Below are 19,937 nucleotides of genomic sequence, written 5' to 3' on the forward strand. Positions count from 1 at the left end.
TGTCAAGATGTGAGAGACTAGCACCCTGTGCTGATGACGTGGGCCCTGGAGCTCAGAGTGGCCCCAGTGAGCAGGCGTGGACTTAGACAGGAGCTAACCTTCCCTTTCTGCCACTCACTTGCCAAGTCAGTTTGTACGAGGTTATCGAGAAATCCCCCTTTTATTGTTTGCAGACCTATGCTAAACTTAAGGATTTGGTTTTTGGCTTTTGGTTTTTTTGTTCCTGTCGATGGTTGGCTTTTGTTTTGATGATGGGGTTTTTTTCCCCCCCTGCCTTCTGAGTATGCATCTTTCAAGTCAGACAGCAAGAAATCTTAAAGAATTAACTTTGCATAAAAATCCAAAATGAGGCATTCCCACCATGGTGCGGCAGGACTGGCAGCATTTCTATAGCACCAGGACACAGGTTTGATCCCCAGCCCGGCATAGTGAGTTAAAGACCCAGCATGGCAGGAGCTGAAGTGGAGGTTGCAACTGCAGTTCTGATCTGATCCCTGGCCTGGGAACTTCCATATGCTGCAGGGTGGAAGACAAAGAAAAAAAAAGAGAGAGAGAGAAGAGATCCAAAATAAGCCATGTATGTAGCAGAAAATGCCCCAGGGGTTCTGGTCAGCTCAGTTCACTGCTTGCACCAGACAGGTTCATCCTAAAATCAATAAAGAGTCCCCAGGGGAGTGAGACAAATGCAGACATTTACTGATCCGGAAGATAAGGGGCTGAAGCATCTTAGAAAGAAACGCTCAGCGTTCAGGTCCTGGCTCGATGCTTTACGGGCCCTAATTCTGATCGGTGTCAGTTGTTGGGTCCTCTGCCAAAGAAATACTGGAAAGCCAGCTTTCCCTAATTTCCTCGGTATGTCAGCAGCTGATGGACACCGTCTGTGAAGCCAGACCAACCTTTAGACCATTCAGACCTACTGCCATGAATTCACCATGCTCCCCTCATAATGGAAAAAACAAAGCCAGTTTAACTGAAGACACTTTCAATGCCATGGTGCCAACGAGGGTTGAGGAAGTGTGCCAGCCAGGCTGTTGGAATGCTGTCCTGTCTCTTCACCCCTTCGAGGGATTTCCTTTCTCCTGGGAGGCCCCACATCAGCCCCCATCTGCAAACTCAGATGGCTAGCTGTTTCCACCCTCTCTGTTCTTAACCATCCAGACAAGTTACCAAAGAAGTTCCCATTGTGGCTCAGCGGGTGAAGAACCCACCAATATTAGCTCTGGGTCTCCTCCACTGCATTGCCCTAAGCACATGGCTTGTACCGGGGCAACTCGTCTTTTTGCTTTGTAAGGTCACACCTGTGGCATCTGGATGCTCCCAGGCTACAGATCAAATTGGAGATGTAGCTGCTGGCCTGCATCATAGCCACAGCAATGCAGGAGCTGGCCACATCTTCGACCTACACTGCAGCTTGTGGCAATACCAGATTCTTAACCCACTGAGCAATGCCAGGGATTGAACCCACGTCCTCATGGATGCTAATGAGTTCCTTAACCTGCTGAGCCACAATGGGAACTCTACCTTTTCTGTTTTGTAAATAAGTTCATTTGTATCATATTTAATATTCCACACATGTCTTATCATATGGTATTTGTATCTCTCTTTCTGACTTCACTTAATATGATAATCTCTATTTTCATCCATGTTGCTGCAAATGGCATTATCTTGTTCTTTTTTATGGCTGAGTAGTATTCCATTGTATATGTGTACTGCATCATCTTAATCCATTCATCTGTTGATGGACATTTAAGTTGCTTCCATGTCTTGGCTATTCTGAATAGTGCTACAGTGAACATAGGAGTATTTTTTCAAATTAGAGTTTTCTCCAGAGAGATGACCATGAGTGGGATTGCTGGATTATATGGCAACTCTATTTTTAGTTTTTTGAGGAATCTCCATACTCTTTTCCATAGTGGCAGCACCAATTTACATTCCTACCAACAGGGCAGGAGGGTTCCCTTTTCTCCACACCCTCTCCATTGGCTGAATTCATAATGAGTCCTTATCCTATTACTCCAATCCAAACAGGTTTTCTGTGAACCCTGTAAGAAAATGCACACAAAGTTCTTGGAAGGGCTGGACATTTTGCAGGAGTAAATAAGTGTCTGTGGGAGGTGTCGCCGGAATTTTAGGAGAAGAGAAGAGACCAACCCACATGGCATGTTTGTTCCAGGGCTCTCGAAGATAAGCATTTACTCCTGTGAATGGATGCTGGCCTCTCTTATCATGGACTCTGGCTCACTGGCAGCATAGGTCAAGTTCAAATGCTTCGTGCTGCCCAGACAGTGACTGGGCCATGAGCAAGTCCAGGTGGTTCTGATTAGGTCTAGAAAGGTGTGGCTTGTCCACTAGAGAACTAGTTGGTTCCAAAGGTCATCATTCCTGGCTTCTCAGGCCAAGTTTCACTCCTGATGGACTGTCACTTCCCAGGTTCAAAGTCAAGGTCTTCCCTTAGTTCTTCCCACCTACCCTCCTCACAAAAAGTCATCAGGAAAAAAAAAAAAAAAAAGGTTGGCTTGGAACAGAGGCCCTGAAGTTTGCTTGGACATTATCCACCTCTTGTAAATCAGCATTTTAATGAGTTAAGTACACATTAAGAAATGCAAGGGTCACATGTCCTCTGAAATACTTGGGGTGAGGATGCAGTTAGCTTAATCCCAAATCAGGAGGCCAGCCAGGCCCCAGTTACATGTCCCCTGTCCGAACATTTGGCTCAGTACCCAGGACCTCAGCTGGTCAGGACAGCATGGGAGCTCACAGCCCCGAATTCCTGATGGCCAGCGGGTGACAGCTGCCTGATGACCTGCCTGGGGTAGGAGGGCGCCCGATTCCATAAATGAGACCAACAATCCCAGCAGTGCCGCTCTGGCCTCCCCAGCAGGCAGGCAGGCAGAATAGGAGGCAAGCGATAATTTAGAACAATGAAAGGGTCTGACATGGAAATTTCAGTAGGAAACAAGCAATTACAAGAGAACAAACATTCCCAACGCCATTCACAATCATCCCAACACATAACAGTGATTAGAAGAACGACAGCAACCAATTTAGACCCGGAGCTGTTTGCACTTTGAAAAAATTGTCCTCCTGGGGCGGAGTTGTGACCCGCCCCAGGCACATGTGTGTATCTGTGTGTGTTTTTGTGTGTGTGTGTCTGTGTGTGTGTTTGTGTATATGCCTTTTGAAACACATGAATTTCATTTGACTTGATTTAAAGCTGGATCTCTTTCCCCTGCAGTTGAAACCACTTCTCCTGAACAAACACGCTTCCATTCACCAGGCAGGGAGGAAACTGTGAGTCAGAAAAGGGGAGGATTTTCCTGGACCTGCTGGAGGTTTAGTGGATCCCTGATGGAGAGCGTTCAGACCTGGAAAAGAACAGTCCCCAGTCCAGAGCTGTGCTCTCCGGCTCAGAGCTAGAGGTCAGATCACAGCGAGGAGAGTCTAGGCTGCAAATATTTTGCCCGGAGCTTAAGTGACCACCAGCTGTCCTTTTTGCCATCAGGCAGAATCAAGCTAGTCCCTAGGGTTTTACAATGAGTTCTCTCTGGGGATCTCCCATTGTGGCTCAGTGGTAACAAACCCGACCAGTATCCGTGAAGATGCGGGTTCCGTCTCTGGCCTCGCTCAGTGGGTTGAGGATCCAGGCATGGCCATGAGCTGTGGTGTAGGTCACAGATGTGGCTCATATCTGGCGTTGCTATGGCTGTGGCATAGGCCAGCAGCTGTAGCTCCGATTCAACTTCTGGCCTGGGAACTTCCATACGCCATGGATGTGGCCCTAAAAAGACAGACAGACAGACAGACAGACAGATAGATAGATAGATGATAGATAAAATGCGTTCTTTCCTTCCAACTCATTATGAGGATATAAAAGCAAGTCTCTGGGTCCTGATGTCCATCTAACAGGGTCATACTTAGTCTGCATCCTGTGTTGCCTTCATCCCCCATCTCTAGCCTCCACATCCTAAAAGAGCCTGCAGAGAGGAGGCATTGGAAAGGAAGGAGGAAGCTTGAAAGCATTATGAGAGGGCACAGAGAGTTTACGCGCCGCAGTGGCTGGCAAGGCAGGGGCAGAGCTAGGAAGGCGTCCTGCTGACATTAATTGCACTTTACAGGCTGGGGCTCATGTTTCCTCTCAGCATCTCCAAGCTGCCTCTTCCTCCTCTCCCTCCTCTGCAGGGGTCTTGGAGCCTCCTCCAGGCCCTGCCCAGCTCAGGGCCCCATTTGCCATGCTGGAGGGGTCCTACTTCTGCCAGAAGTCACTGAGAAACCTGCCAAGCTGGGCAGCCAGACTTGGATTCCCAGCGGCCTCAGCTGCCAGCCTGGGGAGGGAGTGCTGGCCCTGGAGGAGTCCAGTTAATTCTGTGGCACCCGCCCTGGCAGTCTAGGGGTCACATTATGAAACATGCGCTTGGGTTTTGGCACACGGTGCTTTATCCCTTCAGATGAGGGGCCAAATCTAAGCAAAGAGGCAAAATTGCCCAGAGCTGCACAAACTCTCCAGAGGACTATACAAGCAAAATGGGAACTGAGGCCTTTCTACCACCTCTCACCCCCAATCCATGCTCAGGTATAAATAGCGACAGTGATGCTGGTGTGAATTCTTTAGAAGTGCAACAGAGGCATTCCTGCTGTGGTGCTGTAGGTTAAGAATCTGCTTGCAGTCGCTCAGATTAGGACACAGGTTCAATTCCAGCCCAGCACAGTGGGTTAAAGGTTCTGGTGTTACCACAGTTGTGGCATAGGTCACAGCTGTGGCTCATATTTGACTCTTGGCCTGGGAACTTCTCTATGTCATGGGCGAGGTCACAGAAACGACAACAACAACAACAAAAATGCAACAGAGGTGGAGGAGTCATGCACAAAACATTCAGCAGGGTCTCCTCTTTTCTAAAACTTTCTCTCTCTTTTCTTTTTCAGGGTACACCTGCAACGTTTCTGGGCCAGGGGGTAGAATTGGAGCTGCAGCTGAGGCCATAGCCACAGCCACCGCAACACCAGAATCTGACCTGCATCTGAGACCTACACTGCAGCTTATGGCAACCCCGGATCCCCAAGCCACTGAGCGAGGCCAGGGATCAAACTCGCATCCACATGGAGACTGCATCAGGTCTTTAACCCACTGAACCACAATGGGAACACCTCTCCTTTTTATAGGAGATCCAATATTCAGTTCTGGGTTTTGATTACTTTATTTATCTCTAAGTCCTGACATCTGAGGAGTCTCGGAATAGTCCTAGTAGCCCTGGATCCCACCTGACAAGCCAATGGACAGGCTTCCAGAGAGGTCACAGTTCCAGGGCCCCGGTCTCGGGAACTCCGGGGAAGAAAGAAGGTGAAACCATGCCTTGCAGCGCACAGATGCCTACAGCAGAGCTTGGCTGAGGTGCCCAGGACAGGACCATGAGAATTCCGAATCCTTCACCTCGTGGGGGGGGGGGGGCATCGGCCAACCCTGACACTCAGACGATGGGAAGGTCATCCTAATTAAAACCAGTGGTGGGGTTTCAGCTGTGGAAAATGGCTGGCTCCCTTCTCCTTCATCTCACCTCCTCTTTCTCTCCTTAAATACACACTTGCAACTTTCCCTCCTTTTATTTAAGCAAACAGCTCTCTCCTTGATTAAGTACAGCCCCTACTTATCTAAATAGTCCACAGATGTATAAAGACACAGGAGCTTTCGGCTCCTATTTGGAGCTTGTTCTGGTACCCGTCTCCTCCAGATCTACAAAGAGCGGCCTTCCTTGGCCTCTACTGATGGAAATTCCTCACGCCTTTCCCCCCAGTAAATCAACCTTGTTCAGCAGGCTGTCCTCAATTTATCAAAGAGGTGGGATTTCCCTTCCAAATACTTCATTCCCCCTGCCCCACCCCTTCTTTTCGTGGCCTCTCCCATAACCTGAGCTTGAAGCTGCCCAGATGGGAACATTGAAACATGGAAAGTCCCTGTTTTGGTGCGAAATTCTGATACTGTTTGGCAGTGGAAGGAAGCATCAGCAGGTAGTGAACCCCAAGGCCCCCGGCGGGAGGGGCCGGGGCTGGGGGGAGGTCAGTCGAGGGCAGAGGCTGGATGGTTAATAGGGAAAAGAAAAAAGGAAAGTATTCTGTGTGTTTCCAGAATAAGCAGAGTCTGGGGACAAGAATCCACCATGGAGAGCTGGGACAAAAGTGAATTCTAATGAGCAGGTGGAGAAGGTGGGTGCCCAGCTTTGGGTTTCTAACTGCAACTCTCCAGCAGTTTGATTTTCCTTCCATCTCAAAGCACGGTTAACGTTTTGAGGCCCCAAGGAGATGGCTTTGCCTTGGGTACCCCAGAGGGTGTGCCTTACAGCTGCCGTGGACAGGACCAGACCTGCAGCCTCAGCCCCGCCTCTCACCCAGGAGCCAATCAGAAATGTAGAACTCCAGCCCCCCACCTCAGATCTATCCAATCAGAGCCTGCATTTTAACACGGTCCCCGATGACTTGCTTGCCTATTAGAGTTTGAGAAGCATTCCTTGGAAAGCCTCTCACCCACAAGCCACTTAGCTCTTACTAGAATGTTACGCAACATAAGATCCAGTGGAATGCGGGCATCTGGAAAACCCAGAGCACAAACTCAAAGCTGAGATTCTGGGGCCCCGTGGCAAACCTCCGGAATCTGAGTTTCTGGGAGGGAGAGGCAGAAACCTGTGTGTTAGCAAACTCCCCTCAGTGACACACACTAAAATTTAAGAACCGTCTGCCCTATTTCCTTTGAGTCCTAGTGGATGCTTGGTACAGATTTCTCCTCCTTAGCAGAGAAAGTAAACTGTCAGCACTTCTGGATCTATTGTTGCCTTAGAAGTAAGACCCACCTAACTTGATTGGTCTTGATCTCTGATCTCTTTCTGCCCCAGCATAGAGGAGCACCTGCACAATTCCTTGAAGAGATGTGAGTGGGGTGGAGCCGGAGGGCCAGGCTGCTGTTCTTGGTGCTGCCAGCAGCTCTTAAGTGTCAGGTTTAAGCAGTCCCAACCCTTGAACACCCCAAACTCCAAAGTGATGCCAGCAGCTGGAGCCAGGAAGCCTTTGTACACATGTCATTATCTTTTGAGTGATTTGAGTTTTAAAAATTCAAAACAGCACTGAGAATGAATGGGTCATGGCGATGGGGTTCCAGTGGGGTGACAATGACATCCACACCCACCCTAAAAGCAACCTGCCTTATTAACCACAGGGGAACTAAAAGGAAATGTCAGTATTTTCCTTGGCTGGGCTGGCATGTTGGCTATCAGGTACACTAGTTCGGGGAAATCTTTTTTTTTTTTTCTTTTGTCTTATGTCTTTTTGGGACTGCACCCATGGCACATGGAGGTTCCCAGTCTAGGGGTCGAATTGGAGCTGCAGCTGCCAGCCACAGCCACAACCACAGCCACACCAATCTGAGCCAAGTCTGTGACCTACACCACAGCTCATGGCAATGCCAGATCCCCAACCCAATGAGCAAGGCCAGGGATCAAACCTGCAACCTCATGGTGCCTAGTTGGATTCATTTCTGCTGTGCCACAACTGGAATGCCAGGGATTTTTTTTTTTTAAGGCTACACCTGTAGCATATGGCAGTTCCCAGGCTAGGGGTGGAATTGGAGCTGTAGCTACAGGCCTACACCACAGTCACAGCAACACCAGATCTGAGCTGCATCTGCGACCTATGCTGTAGCTCCTGGCAACACAGGATCCTTAACCCACTGAATGAGACCAGGGATCAAACCTGCATCCTCATGGATGCTATGTCCAGCTGAGCCACAATGGAGACTCCAGTTTGGGAAAATCTTTTGATACTGGAGCACGACTTAGTGGAATTTTTGCAAGTCTTCATACCACGACATAAAAATGATGTGTCTTGGAGTTTCCGGTGCGTCGCAGTGGAGACAAATCCAACCATGAGGTTTCGGGTTTGATCTGTGGCTTCACTCAGTAGGTTAAGGATCTGGCATTGCCATGAGCTGTGATGTAGGTCACAGACATAGGTCAGATCTGACATTGCTGTGGCTGTGGTGTAGGCTGGTGGCTGTAGCTCTGATTAGACCTCTAGCCTGGGAACCTCCATATGCTGCACCCACAGCCCTACCAAAAAAAAAAAAAAAGATGTTTGTGCTTAGGTGTGGTTTGGGGGGGACTGGAGAATGTGGAGTATTTGTTCACTTCTGGATAAAACTGCCAGTTGTCCTAGGTTCGGAAGTGCCCTGTCAATCAGGGCATGACATGAACTGAAGCTGTCACTGTACTTACAGATAAAAATCACACTGAAGAATTCCTTCAGCTAGAAAAATATAGCCTATGAGTTCCCATTGTGGCTCAGAGGGTCAAGAACCCAACTTGTATCCATAATGATGCAGGCTTGATCTCTGGCCTCACTCAGTGGTTAAGGATCCGGTGTTGCCACAAGCTGTGATGTCGGTTGCAGATGTGGCTCGGATCCGGGTACTGCTGTGGCTGTGGTTTAGGTCTGCAGCTGCAGCTTCAATTTGACCCCTAGCCTGGGAACCTCCATATGCTGAGGGTGTGGCCATAAAAAGAAAAATGCAGCCTAGTCTTAGGCAATTTGGGCTCACCAAGTGGCACAGTCAGAGTCCCAAGAGAGGCTCGGCAGTCATTCAGACATTGTTGCCGTAAGTTTGGGTTTGGGGAGCCCTGAGTTCTGGTTCCAGCAACACCGGTGACCCAAGAGTCCCAAACTCCTGGGGAAATCCTGGCCTTCTCACCTCTTAGCTTCTCATCTGTAAATTAAAGGGGCAGCCCTTGGTCTCCTCTAAGGCTCGTGTGGGTCTGAGAGTCCAAATACCAAAGAGTTTTCCAACTTTAGTTGGAATTTTAACATTGAACCAGCCGGAGGGGAAAGATATCTGAAACCAACGACATGGAAAAGGAACTCAGGCAGGGTTGAAAAATAACATTCTTGGAGTGCAAGTATTTAACCTTCTTCTGACCTGAAACACATACAGCCGGGAGAAACTTCTGGAAGTGATTCATGGGAACAGGTGGTGTAGGTGGGATGGGGGTGGAGGTTTCCAAGGTGCCTCCCAAGTACTCCCCCACCCTACCCCCATGCCCCGGGACCATGAGAAAGCTGTCAAACTGGGACCGGAAAGCATCCTCGAAAAAACTCAAGGGAGGGTTATGTGGGCAATAGAAAAGGGTGAATGGGGTACCACTGGGGAGGGGCGGGTGGAGTCACCATGCACGTTGCCATTGATTAATTGAGCAATTTTAGTCGAGTGAATATTGATACATGGCAGGAAAAGCATGAAAATAAAATGAACACGTACAGGAATTACTATTCACATAAGTGATAACATCAAAACATCGGGTAACAATGCAGTTTAAAAACAACAACAGCAACAACAACACACCAATGAAATGGAATGTTAAAACGTTTTCACAGTATTCAAAGCTTCTGCCAAAGATGTCGACTAAGAGGGGTGCTACGGAAGGAACTAGAAGAAACCAGCATTTCATCTGCCTCCTATGTATCTGCTGGTGAAAAAGTCAGAAGGACCAAGTTACCTAAGGTGTGCTTCTGAGATGGGGCCTCTGAGTCCAAAACAGCTCCGGAGTCACAGTGGAGCTACTCTCACTTGGTGTCTGATGCAAAAAACAGATGCTAGGCTTGGGCAATGGCGTTTCTGTAATTTAGAGATCCCAGTGCAAACTGGAGCTCTGATTGGCTTCCGCCTCAGGGAGCCCGAATCCACAGCACCGGGAGCCAAGATGCTCTAAAAATAAAGTGTTCTTGGAACACTGAACTCCGTATCTTCTAAGATAACTACTAATAGTCTTCAAAGATTTGGCGGAGTTCTGCCCATGACCTCACGGGATGCCACCCAGAAGGACTAGGTTAAACCTTTACAAAAAGGACCTTTGCCCCAACCATAACTACAAGCACACACAGACCACCCCTTCTGCAAATCAGTGATCAAGCCAACAAGTCTGCACATTGTTTTTGTTCTGTCTTTCGTTGAGAAAAACAAAGGTGGGTGAGAAAAAGGCAGCTTTGGGTCCAGGGCCTCCCTCTGCCCTGAAAGGGCTAATGTGTTGCAGACAAGGCTGATCCCAGGCCACAGTGAACCCCGGGCCCGAGCCGCTGTGGTTGGGGCAAAACCTGCAGCCACAATGCACATTTTCACTGTGTTTTGAACTCTCTGACCTCACCGCTTCTTCCCGCCTGAGAGGTCCACTTAGAGAGCTGCACAGCCCAGCCACCTCTTTCATTTGTAACCTCTCTGTGCTGATTGCTCCGCCCCACACAAGCCCTGCTCCCTAGACCCCCTTACCCTGGACAGAGGCCTCCTTTCAGGACAGGCTCTGTGCAAACAAATGGATACAAATGGGCACAGAACTCTTGAGTTAATCAATGAAAATGGAGACCCAGATCCAGGCACTCATGAAACTGCTCTGAATTTCAGTTGACAATAGGAGAGTAGCGTACTTCTAATGAACTAATATATATATATACATTTTTTAAAAAACCACCCAAAATTACAGTCAAATCACTCAGGTTCCCCAACACTTTGATTAAAGGTCAGAGAAATCCAAAAAAAAAAAAAAAAGCATGAAATGATGGATCGCTAATTATGAGGGGTTAATTCGATCAGGATCACCTCAGGTAGGTAACAAAGTTGGCCAGCTGATTTTCAGACTGGCATCTTCAGAGGCTGAGAGAATCTTCCACTGTTTCTGTCAGGCAGAGCCATGGGGGTGACACAGCCTCACTGCAGTGCTGGATGGGATGCAAACCGTCGCCCACAGGACAATCACTGAAGTCCTTGAGATGTTCCGGAGAATAAAGAATCAGACTGGAGGGAGACATTACCAGTAATTTGGTGGACTTCCTTCCTATCCATTGAACAAGAGGAGTCAAGCTGCTTCCGTGAGTGGGTTTATGTATGTCACTTATTAAACACCATGGCTTTGAGACTTAAAGACCTCGAATGCTTTACTTTTGAAACTCTCTCCCTTGGAGGGGGACCCTTCCAGCTTCCCTTTCCCTCTGCAGAAATGAAAAATAATTTTAAGTACCAGAGGACAGAAAGGGTATTTTGAATGTCTTTGAGCGCTTGGCAATCGAGTTGAAACGATTCCATTTCTTCATAGGAAAGACAAGAACGGGACTCACGGTGAGTTTTGATTCGTGTGGGGGCCAGGACAACCCAGAACTCCTCAGGAAGGGGGCCAAGCCTATGCTTCTAGGAGACGCCACCTCCCACCAGTGAACACCCAGGGACACGGCCGCTTGGCTGGAAAGTTGCCTCAAAGGCACCCAGAGACCCTGGCCTTTGCATACCTTCCAAACGGGAGATTTTTTTTTTTCTAAACCTTGAAAAGCAAGTGGGTTTTTTGTTCTTTTAAGAAATGTGAAATGAACACCCAGAGGACTCAGAATACTAAGCTTTTCACCCCATGACAATGCACCCTAGGCTAAGCCACTGGCTGGACTGTTCTAATTTTTTGGGGTTTTTTTTCTGTTTTTTCTCCTTTAACGATGCTTTTGGAAAACCACTAACCATGGCCTTCTTGGGCAAATCCTCGTCTCTGACTGGACAGGGCTTTGGTGCCTGGGGCATTTCCTTTTCCTCACCCCAAAGCAGGCACGTGCTTCCCCCGCTGCGTGACCACGTGACAGAAGGGAGGTGGGATCCACCTCCAGGGTAGCTGAGAGGTGTGGGTGGGGCAGGTGCCTGCCCTCCCCCCCTCCGCCCCCCACTATTTCTCAAGCTCCTCCTACACCTGCCACTCTCTGGAAATGCTTTTCGGGGGAACGGGGTGTGTGTGTGTGTGTGTGTGTGGTGTGTCTGTTTCTGCCCCCAAAACAGACAGCCCTGCCAGCCAGGCGTCTAGCTCCAAAGAAACAGATTAATGGAGAGTGCCACAAGCAAAGGGTGATGATGCAAAGAGAAGTGGCCTGACCTACTGTTGGTGGCTGCCTCTCACTTGCCGCCTGTCCCCTTTCTCTCCTGGCAACGTGTCCTTGTTCAGTGACACTGTCTCTGGTTAAGATGCTGAGGCAGCCACCCTTCCCCAGGGGCGAGCCGCTCCACGCTGGAGGTCTTTAAAAGCTTCCTAATCTAAATGGGGTTCCTTACCTGGGCGTGCGGCTTTACATACGGCCTCTACTGGGGTCCGGAGGGTGGGGGTGGAGGGAGCGGGTGGGGGATGCTGCAAGCAATGGGATTACGGCGCCCTCCACCGCTGAAGGAGCAGGGGGTGGGACCCACTGAGGGTCCAGGGGGTCGGCTCCGCCCCCATCTCGCCCCCCCCACCCGAAACTCAGCCCCCCTGCCCCAACCCGCCCCGGGAGAATCACTTAAAGACCGACTGGAAAGTGGGACATTCGTGATTTTTCATCTTCTTCATGAAGTTTTTGAACTCCTTGTTTTTCTTGTCCCACTTGTGGATGGCCGTCAGCAAATACTGGCCCTTGACCTTGCGGCCCATGATGAGGAAGTGGTGGCTGAGGTTGTCCAGCTGATGGCAGGGGCAGTCTGCCCCGTTCTTCAGGTATAGCACCAGCTTCTTCAGCTCCTTCTTCTTGATGGGCCCCAGCTTCAGGGGCTTCTTCTTCTTGGGGACGATCTTCTTGTCGCCGTTTTCTTTTTTCACCTCTTTGATCTTCATCCTCAGGGCTAGAGCGGGTCGGGCAGGGAGAGAAGAGGAGAGAGCGTTTTATTTATTTATTTTGTCTTTTTGCCTTTTCTTGGGCCGCTCCCGCGGCATATGGAGGTTCCCAGGCTAGGGGTCCAATCGGAGCTGTAGCCACCAGCCTACGCCAGAGCCACAGCAACAGAGGATCTGAGCCACGTCTGCAACCTACACCACAGCTCACGGCAACGCCGGATCCTTAGCCCACTGAGCAAGGCCAGGAATCGAACCCAAAACCTCGTGGTTCCTAGTCGGATTCGCTAGCCACTGAGCCACGAACGGGAACTCCAAGAGAGCGTTTTAGAACAGGGCCTTTCATCCGAAAGAACACCCAGGCTGAGAAGGCTGAAGAGCAGGAGCAGCAGAAGGCAAACAGCACCTAAAAGGCTCTATCTCTGTATTTACAGACAAGGAAGGACCTGCCCCTACTTTCGCAGTGTCTAATGGTATCTCAGCAGTTGCTACAGGACACTATCAGATTCTCAATAAACTTGCAAAGCCAAATCCTGCTCTTTTTTTTTTCTCTTTCTTTTTAGGGACACGCCCGTGGCATAAGGAAGTTCCCAGGCTATGGGTCAAATCAGAGCTGCAGCTGCCAGCCTACACCACAGCCACGCCAGATCCTTATTAACCCACTGAGCAAGGCCAGGGATCAAACCCATGTCCTCATGGATACTAGTTGGGTTCGTTACTACTGAGCTACAACAGGAATTCCTCTGTTGCTCTTTTTCAAAACTCAGGAACTCAGACTATTGCACAGTGCTTTAAGAGTAGAAGGGGATCTGGAGTTTCCATTGTGGCTCAGCAGGTTAAGAACCTGACTAGTATCCATGAGGATGTGGGTTCCATTCCTGGCCCATCAGTGGGTCAAGGATACGGCAGTGCGGCAAGTTGTGGCACAGGTTGTGGATGTGGCTTGGATCCTATGCACTGTAGGCCAGCAGCTGCTGCTCTGATTGAACCCCTAGCCCAGGAACTTCCATATGCTGAAGGTGTGGCCCTGAGAAGAATTAAAAAAAAAAAAAAAAAAAAAAACCTGTCATGCTTGACCACATCAAACACCAGTGTCCAACTTCAGCATCGGAGAAACTGGATTTCCTAACACTGAGCCTCCGGCGAGCTCAGACAGCAGGTACTACTCTGCCATCCTCCACTAACCAACCACTGTGGGTGCCCCTAAGATGCTATCCTATCCACCGTGTAGACCCACAGAACCAAACTCAACTTTGACCTCTTAACCCATTCAAGCAAGTCCTGGTGAGGGACTGATGGAGAAACCCAGGCAATGGCTCCTCAAATCCAATATGGTAGCCGGATTCGTCCGTTCTCAGCATGGTGCGCTGCACAGACAGAAGGCCAGCCCTTCCACCGCCCTGCCCTCCTGTCTCTGTCTCTGTCGAGCCTGGACCAGCATTGTTAGTGTGTGACCACACCCTCTAGTGCTGGCTGCACAGGATCAACTGGTGAGGATAAAGCAGCACGGTCCATTGTAAATGCACCCAAAACACAACCGTGGCGTCCCTGGTCCAGTCAACTCCCTCAGAGACTGGGCAGCCCGGATACTTGCAAAGGAGCTGGAAATCAGTTCTAGATGCTCATCACCAGATGATTTGTCCAAGCTCTGAATCCCAGATCACCAAGCCCTCTCCCTTTCATGACTCCAAGCTTCCACCCACACTCCACGAGGAACGACTTGAATCTGAGCTCCCGATCATGGAGCGAACGCTTATGAAAGAAAACGGATGCCAGCAAGTGTGCTGTTTTCCATGCATTTCCTCAGTTAAACCTAACAGCTCCACAAAGAAGGCGCGATTACTTTCCCCACCGAACAGATGAGAAAACGGAGGCTTAAGGGTTACTTGCCCAGAGTCACGGATCCTCAACTGAAACACATGATCTGAACGGGCGCTTTTCATCACCGCACTGTCCAGGCTGACTCTATGGTTGCAAAACTTTAAAATGAACCCAAACGTTAGAAAGCGGATGAAATGGACCAAGTAAAAAGGGGGAAAGGGCTCAGGCTCCCTTCCCAGTTTCACCCACGTTTCAAAACAACTTCACTTTTGAAGTGGCAAGAGTTCCTCCTGGTTGCAAGGGGCTACTCTGACAGAGAAAAAAACTGCTTTTGTTTTTTATAAGGCTTCATCGTTATTATTATTATATTATTATTACTGATGTCCACGGCATCTGGAACTTGCTGGGCCAAGGATTGAATCCGAGCCACAGCTGCAACCTATGCTGCAGCTCTGGCAACGACAGACCCTTTTAACGCACTGGGGATCGGACCCGCCCCTCCACAGCGACCCAGCCGCTTCAGTCTGGTTCTTAACCCACTGCACCACAGTGGGAACGCCAAGGCTTTATTATTTAATTTTCAGTTGTTGAGACAGCATACCTTTGGCTAACCCAAGAGTAAGGAGAGAGGGAAATCCGAGGAATAAATCTTCAGTGAGGGAGTTCCTGTTGTGGTGCAGCAGGAAAAAATCCATGAGGATGCAGGTTCGATCCCTGGCCTCACTCAGTGGGTGGGGGATCCAGCGTTGCCATGAGCTGTGGTGTACGTCCCAGACATGGCTTGGATCTCGAGTTGCTGTGGCTGTGGTGGTGTAGACTGGCAGCTGTAGCTCCCATTCGCCCCCTAGCCTGGGAACTTCCCACATGCCGCAGGTACGGCCCTTAAAAAAAAAAATCTTTAGTGAATAGGTCAGAATCAGGAAATGTAACTTGCTCCCATCACTTTCTTGCAGCCACTGAGCCCCACGTTAATAGCCCAGGCCCTTGGTTCTTAAGAAAGGCCTCACTCTCGGCGGGGGGGGGGGGGGGGGGGGGGGGGGCAGAAGCTTTGAGGACTGGCCAGAGCAGCAGAAGGCTCTGGCTGAGGTCAGCACTGACCTGAAGGCTGGCCCAGGCCACTGCCCCCACCCCTACACATGCAGGAGTTGTAGAACACAGCTTGGAATAAGTTCCCCTGCTTCTTTAGCCTGCCCCACCGAACCAGCCACTGCCCAGCATGTCTGATTTGGCCTGACACCTGCACTGTGGACAGAGGCAGGGGACAAGGAAGGGGGAGAGCCACAAATAGGAAACAGCAGCGACCACCCCTCTGGGGCCTCCAACCAGCCCTGCCCCAAGGAGAACCACCCCCAGTTCAGCTCCCCTTGCTGGCTTATGATCCTGGTCCCTGCAGGGGAGGGGGAAGGTGTCACTGCAGAGAAGACTTCACCTATGCAAGTCTGTGGCTCCCTGCATGAGAACATTCTCCATGGGGCTGAGTGAGGAGCCGGCCAGAGGAGACCCAGGCAGAGCCAGAGCTCCGCTTCTGCCCACCCTCCGCACTGAAAGAACCCACTGACCCAAGGAAGGTCGGGGACCGCAGAGACGTGAGTGGCTAGGACAGATCTGCTCCTTCCACGAGGTCGGGTGACGAGTCCCAAGCCAGTTCCCAAAATTGAGGGCTGAGGACCCAGTGTCGCTGTAGGGGTGACTGTTTTTATCACCCAGGGAGACCAGTGCGTTACCAGGGACAATGGAGCACCCCTCTTTTCTTTCTTTCTTTCTTTTTTTTTGCTTTTTAGGGCCGCACTTGAGGCATTTGGAGGTTCCCAGGCCAGGGGTGGAATGGGAGCTACAGCCACCAGCCTATACCGCAGCCACAGCAACAAGGGATGCCAGCCACGTCTGTGACCTGCTCCACAGCTCACGGCAATGCCGGATCCCCCACCCACTGAGCGAGGCCAGGGATGGAACCTGCATCCTCATGGATGATAGTCAGATTCTTAACCCTCTGAGCCACAGAGAGAACTCCGGGGCACCCTCTTTTTACTGAGTCATGAGCCATCATTTTTTCAGAGCACCCACCATGTGCCAGGCTCTGCCTAGCAGCACAGGACAGGTGTTGTCCCCGTGGCTCCTGACTTCACGTGCAGCATCAGTCGTCCTTACTGGTTATGATCAAGGGGAAGGACTCGGGGCGGGGGGGTGACCACACGAGACCACCGTCTGTAAGAAGAGCCTCAGGACGAGAACCCACACCTCACCCCAAAGACCACGCTGCTTCCCACTCTTCCGTGACGGGGTTTCAAATGCTATTGCTTCAGTGGAAACTATTTCACTCTTTTGATTGTGTTGCTTTTAATCACAACTCAAATCAAAAATTAATGTTCCTTTGCCATGACCGTGTCAAGGAATTTTGTTTACATAGGTGGGGGGCTGGGGGGAGGGACAGCGGGGAGGAGGGCGAGCAGATGAGGAAAATGTGTTCCGCATTAGACCCTTTCTTTCCTGCCATTTGGCTCGCTTTCTTTTTCGGAGGTGGGGAGACGCGGGGAAGGAAGAGGCACATATGGCCCGAAATTACTAACATCTTGCCATCTTTCAAGGCTTGATTTTTGAGATGTAGATTACTAATGTTTGGATAGGCGATTAGCTGTCCAGGTTGATTTCTCCCTGCCTTGTGGGTATGGGTGCAACCCCCGGCATGCCGGATCCAAGGGCTGCTGGGGACCTTGGGGTGCGGGGGGGGGGTGGTGTGCTGATCCCCCTCCCCTCCCCCACCCAGCCCCCACCTTGTGGACGGCCCAGGGATTTCGCCCATGGACTGTGTTCCATTGCATTGCATGTGGTGGTGGCTGAGGGTGAGGCGGGGAGAGAAGCCCCAGGAGGCAGCAGCTCGGCCCAGCATGAAGTACCAGGGCCTGGGTTCTAACTCTGTGACCACAAAATCTGGTTTGGGCACTCCCCGGGGACTGCATATTCCATCTGGGAAGTATACAACACACTCAGTCCGCCTGCTGGCTTGCGGGTCGACCATCCAGAGGGCCCACACTGGGCATCCTGAGGAGGTGGCAAAGCGCACTTCCAGCACCTTCGCCCACCCTGCTCCCCCGCAACCTTCTCTCCCTCCTCCCAACCTGTCTCACACCGCGTGATGATCCTACCACTGTCTCAGGTCCTTGGTCTCTGCTACCTCTGACGGCTGGACCTTGGACTAAAACCAAACAAGAGGGAGTTCCCTTCGTGGCTCAGCGGTTAACGAACCCAACTTGGATCCATGAGGATGCGGGTTCCACCCCTGGCCTCGTTCAGTGGGTTAAGGATCTGGCGTTGCCATGAGCTGTGCTGTAGGTTGGAGACGTGGCTCGGATCTGGATTGCTGTGGCTGTGGCGGAGGCCGGCAGCTGTAGCTCTGATTCAACTCCTAGCCTGGGAACTTCCATATGCTGCAAGTGCAGCCCTAAAAGCAAAACGCACGCACACACGTGCACACACACGCAAGAAACAAACAAACAAAACACTGCTTTTGGGTTGTTACTGTTATTGCTGCCGTCATTATTGTTGATCAACAATTTAACATCTTTCAACAGTAGACCATAACTCCTTCCCCTCACCTTGCTGGTCACTGTCAGCAAGAATTCAGAGACCAGATTGTCGTGGCAGTGGTTAACGATCCGACTAACAGAGGTGCGGTTCAGTCTGCCTTCTCAGGGTACGACCGTTGCATGAGTGGTAGGTTGCACGCAGCTCGATCCCGTTGCTGTCTCTAGCCTGCTACAGCCCGATTCACCTAGCTGACTCCATATGCGGAGCAGCCAAAAAAAAAACAAAAAAAAAAAAAAAAAAAAAAAAAAAAAAAAAGAATCAAGACCAGAAATTCTGAGAAGCCCAAACTTAAGGTCACAGTTAGGGGCTGTCTAGGTCTTTCTCCACAACCTTAAAATAAATAATCTCTTATTATGTGCAGGTAGACCCTTCAAGTTTCATTCTAACTTTCAGTCACCGAATCCTTTTTTTTTTTTGCTCACAAATCATATTCTCTTGGAAGCCTCCCCACACACAGGGCCGGGCCCTATTTCTGAGGCTGAAATGCGAACAGGAAGCTCCTAATGCTCATCTCAAACCCACGCCCTCTTCGAAACCATCTCTTTCTCCTGACCTGCTTACACTAAGGGTGCGGCCACAATTCCAATTATCCAGACAAGGAGCCTGGAGGCGAGACAACCACAGGCCAAGGGCCGGCTAGGTACGTGACCTATAATGGGGACCCACTTGCTGCAGGAATGCAAGGGTCCCTTGAGGGGGGAGGGCTGAGTCAGGAACCAGCTCTGTGACTCATCTGATCAGAGATAACAGTGAAGAGTGAAGCACCGAGGAGGAGGCCCTGCTCTGGGGTGAGAGGAAGAAGCGTTCCTGCAAAGTCTTGGGAGGCACAGATGAGGAACCAGGCAGCCGGGGGTCTCAGAAACCACCAGGGAAGGCGCGTCACATGGAAGAAAGGCTCCTTCATCCCCAGTGCTGCAGAGTTTAAGAATGAATGTGGGCACAAATGAACCTATCTACAAAACAGAGACAGATTCACAGACATAGAGAACAGACTTGTGCCTGCCAAGGGGGAGGAGGGAGGGAGCGGGATGGACAGGGAGTTTGGGGATAGCAGATGCCAACTCTTACATTTAAAGTGGATAAGCGGGGAGTTCCCGTTGTGGCGCAGTGGTTAACGAATCCGACTAGGAACCATGAGGTTGCGGGTTCGATCCCTGCCCTTGCTCAGTGGGTCAAGGTTCCAGGGTTGCTGTGAGCTGTGGTGTAGGTTGCAGACGCGGCTCGGATCCTGCGCTGCTGTGGCTCTGGCGTAGGCCGGTGGCTACAGCTCCGATTCAACCCCTAGCCTGGGAACCTCCATATGCCGCAGGAGTGGCCCAAGAAAAGGCAAAAAGACAAAAAAATAAAAAATAAAAAAAATAAAAAAGTGGATAAGCGGATCCCCTTGCTGTACAGTGGGAAAATAAAATAAAATAAAATATAAAAAAAAATAAAATGGATAAGCCATGGGGTCCTACTATATAGCACAGGGAACTATATCCAGTCTCCTGGGATAAACCATGATGAAAAAGAATATAAAAAATGTATATATGTGTATAACTGAGTCACTTGACTGTACAGCAGAAACTGGTGTAATAGCATTGGAAATCAACTATAATTTAAATAGAAATTTTTTTAAATAAAAAGAATGAGGGAGTTTCTGCTGTGGCTCAGTGGGTTAAGAACCCCACTTAGTGTCTGTGACGATTCGGGTTCCATCAGTGGGTTAAGGATCCTGCGGTGCTGCGGCTGTAGCACATGCCGGCAGCTGCAGCTCCAATTTGACCCCTAGCCTGGGAATTCCCATATGGCACCAGTGTGGCCCTGAAAAGGAAAAGAAAAAGGAGTGTGGAACTAAATCACTTGCCTTGGCTGTTAGGGGGTGTCAACTGAAAAACAATGCACAATGTGAGAGACGTG

General features: G+C 50.2%; 1 protein-coding gene across 1 annotated transcript in view; it reads right to left on the reverse strand.

Annotated features, from left to right (window-relative positions):
- Positions 9,213 to 19,937, reverse strand: part of SFRP1 (secreted frizzled related protein 1) — a 53,360-nt gene continuing 42,635 nt past the window's right edge. The window contains exon 3 of the mRNA XM_003359868.5: positions 9,213 to 12,643. Coding sequence (XP_003359916.2) covers positions 12,321 to 12,643 — 323 coding nt within the window. The 3' untranslated portion in view covers positions 9,213 to 12,320. The remainder of the gene's footprint in view (positions 12,644 to 19,937) is intronic.

Source organism: Sus scrofa, chromosome 17 (assembly GCF_000003025.6).
Source record: "Sus scrofa isolate TJ Tabasco breed Duroc chromosome 17, Sscrofa11.1, whole genome shotgun sequence".
In the NCBI taxonomy this organism is placed as follows: Eukaryota; Metazoa; Chordata; class Mammalia; order Artiodactyla; family Suidae; genus Sus; species Sus scrofa.